Below are 1,015 nucleotides of genomic sequence, written 5' to 3'. Positions count from 1 at the left end.
TCTGTCAGTATCACAATAATGGCATTAGTGCCACATGGAATATCACAAGTTGATCTTCAATTGTAGATAAAATACGAAATGAAAACTAAATAGTGTTGCAAAATGCCTATTAAAAATAGAATTCAAAACCGTCCAATTCATTATTGTTTGGTCTTGCGTTTTGCATTCGAGAGTTATTTGAATCATTTTCTGTTCTGTTCATCATTTTCACAATGGTTGATATTTCTGAGCTGCGTTTTGTAACAATTCGTGGCGGAAGTACGTCTCTTGTTTTCTCAAGGAAGGACATATACAAATTGAGATACACCAATAAACAGAGAAAACATTGGGTTTGCTCAAAAGTATGCGCTAAATGTACAGTGTGTGTCCTTCGTTATTAAGGGTTAGGTTACTTTGGTATAGGGCAGAAAAGGCTGCAAGGGTGTCATATGGACAAACCTGGATGTGACATATGTGATCACGCAAAAAGATCACATCGAAAGCTGCCCAGTGGATGAGCATTTGGCATACAAAATGGAAAAAAAGGCGGTTTTGAAAAAACGAAGCGCGGAAGAAACAAAACCCATCCTCGCCATTTACGATGAAGTTTCCGCCGCGTCCGCTGTGCCATCTGCATCTGGCCATTTTCCGCTTTTCAAGCGGATGAAGTCCACGATGTACAGCCATCGGACAAAGCGATACCTAAAACTGCCTGAACATCGTCGGAACTAGCAAATCCCTGACGCATTCAGGGCAACAATGGCCGGTGAAGATTTTTTGCTGTGGCAGAGTGCATCGAGTCATATATTGGTATTGGCTACGGGTTCTAACATTAGACTGATGGCAACCAGGCGAACCTGGGCATTGGATGGTACATTCAAGATTGTACCACAATGGTATCAAAAACTGTTTACCATCCATACCTTTTTGGCGGGAAAGCTGGTGCCAGCAGTCTATTGTTTATGTACGGATAAAGATCTTACGTCAATCTTAATCCACAAACAATAATTTGTGATTTTGAAATCTCTCTGATACC

The 1,015-nt window shown here is 40.8% G+C and overlaps 1 protein-coding gene across 1 annotated transcript; it reads left to right on the top strand.

Moving 5' to 3' along the window:
* The first annotated feature begins 212 nt into the window (after window positions 1-212).
* Window positions 213-711, top strand: Tsp_14929 (conserved hypothetical protein). Its single transcript, XM_003371037.1, has 2 exons — window positions 213-341; window positions 403-711. Exons 1-2 carry the CDS (start codon window positions 213-215, stop codon window positions 709-711), a joined length of 438 nt encoding a protein of 145 aa, XP_003371085.1.
* The last annotated feature ends 304 nt before the right edge of the window (window positions 712-1,015 follow it).

This window comes from Trichinella spiralis (genome assembly GCF_000181795.1).
Source record: "Trichinella spiralis strain ISS 195 chromosome Unknown Scfld118, whole genome shotgun sequence".
Classification (NCBI taxonomy): domain Eukaryota; kingdom Metazoa; phylum Nematoda; class Enoplea; order Trichinellida; family Trichinellidae; genus Trichinella; species Trichinella spiralis.
Note: the sequence above shows the minus strand (reverse complement) of the source record. Positions and strands in the feature narration are given on the sequence as shown.

Coding starts and splice junctions, on each gene's coding strand:
- Tsp_14929 (XM_003371037.1), top strand. CDS start 213: ATGGTTGATATTTCTGAGCTGCGTTTTGTAACAATTCGTGGCGGAAGT. Junction 342..402: donor AACATTGGGTTTGCTCAAAA/GTATGCGCTAAA, acceptor ACTTTGGTATAG/GGCAGAAAAGGCTGCAAGGG.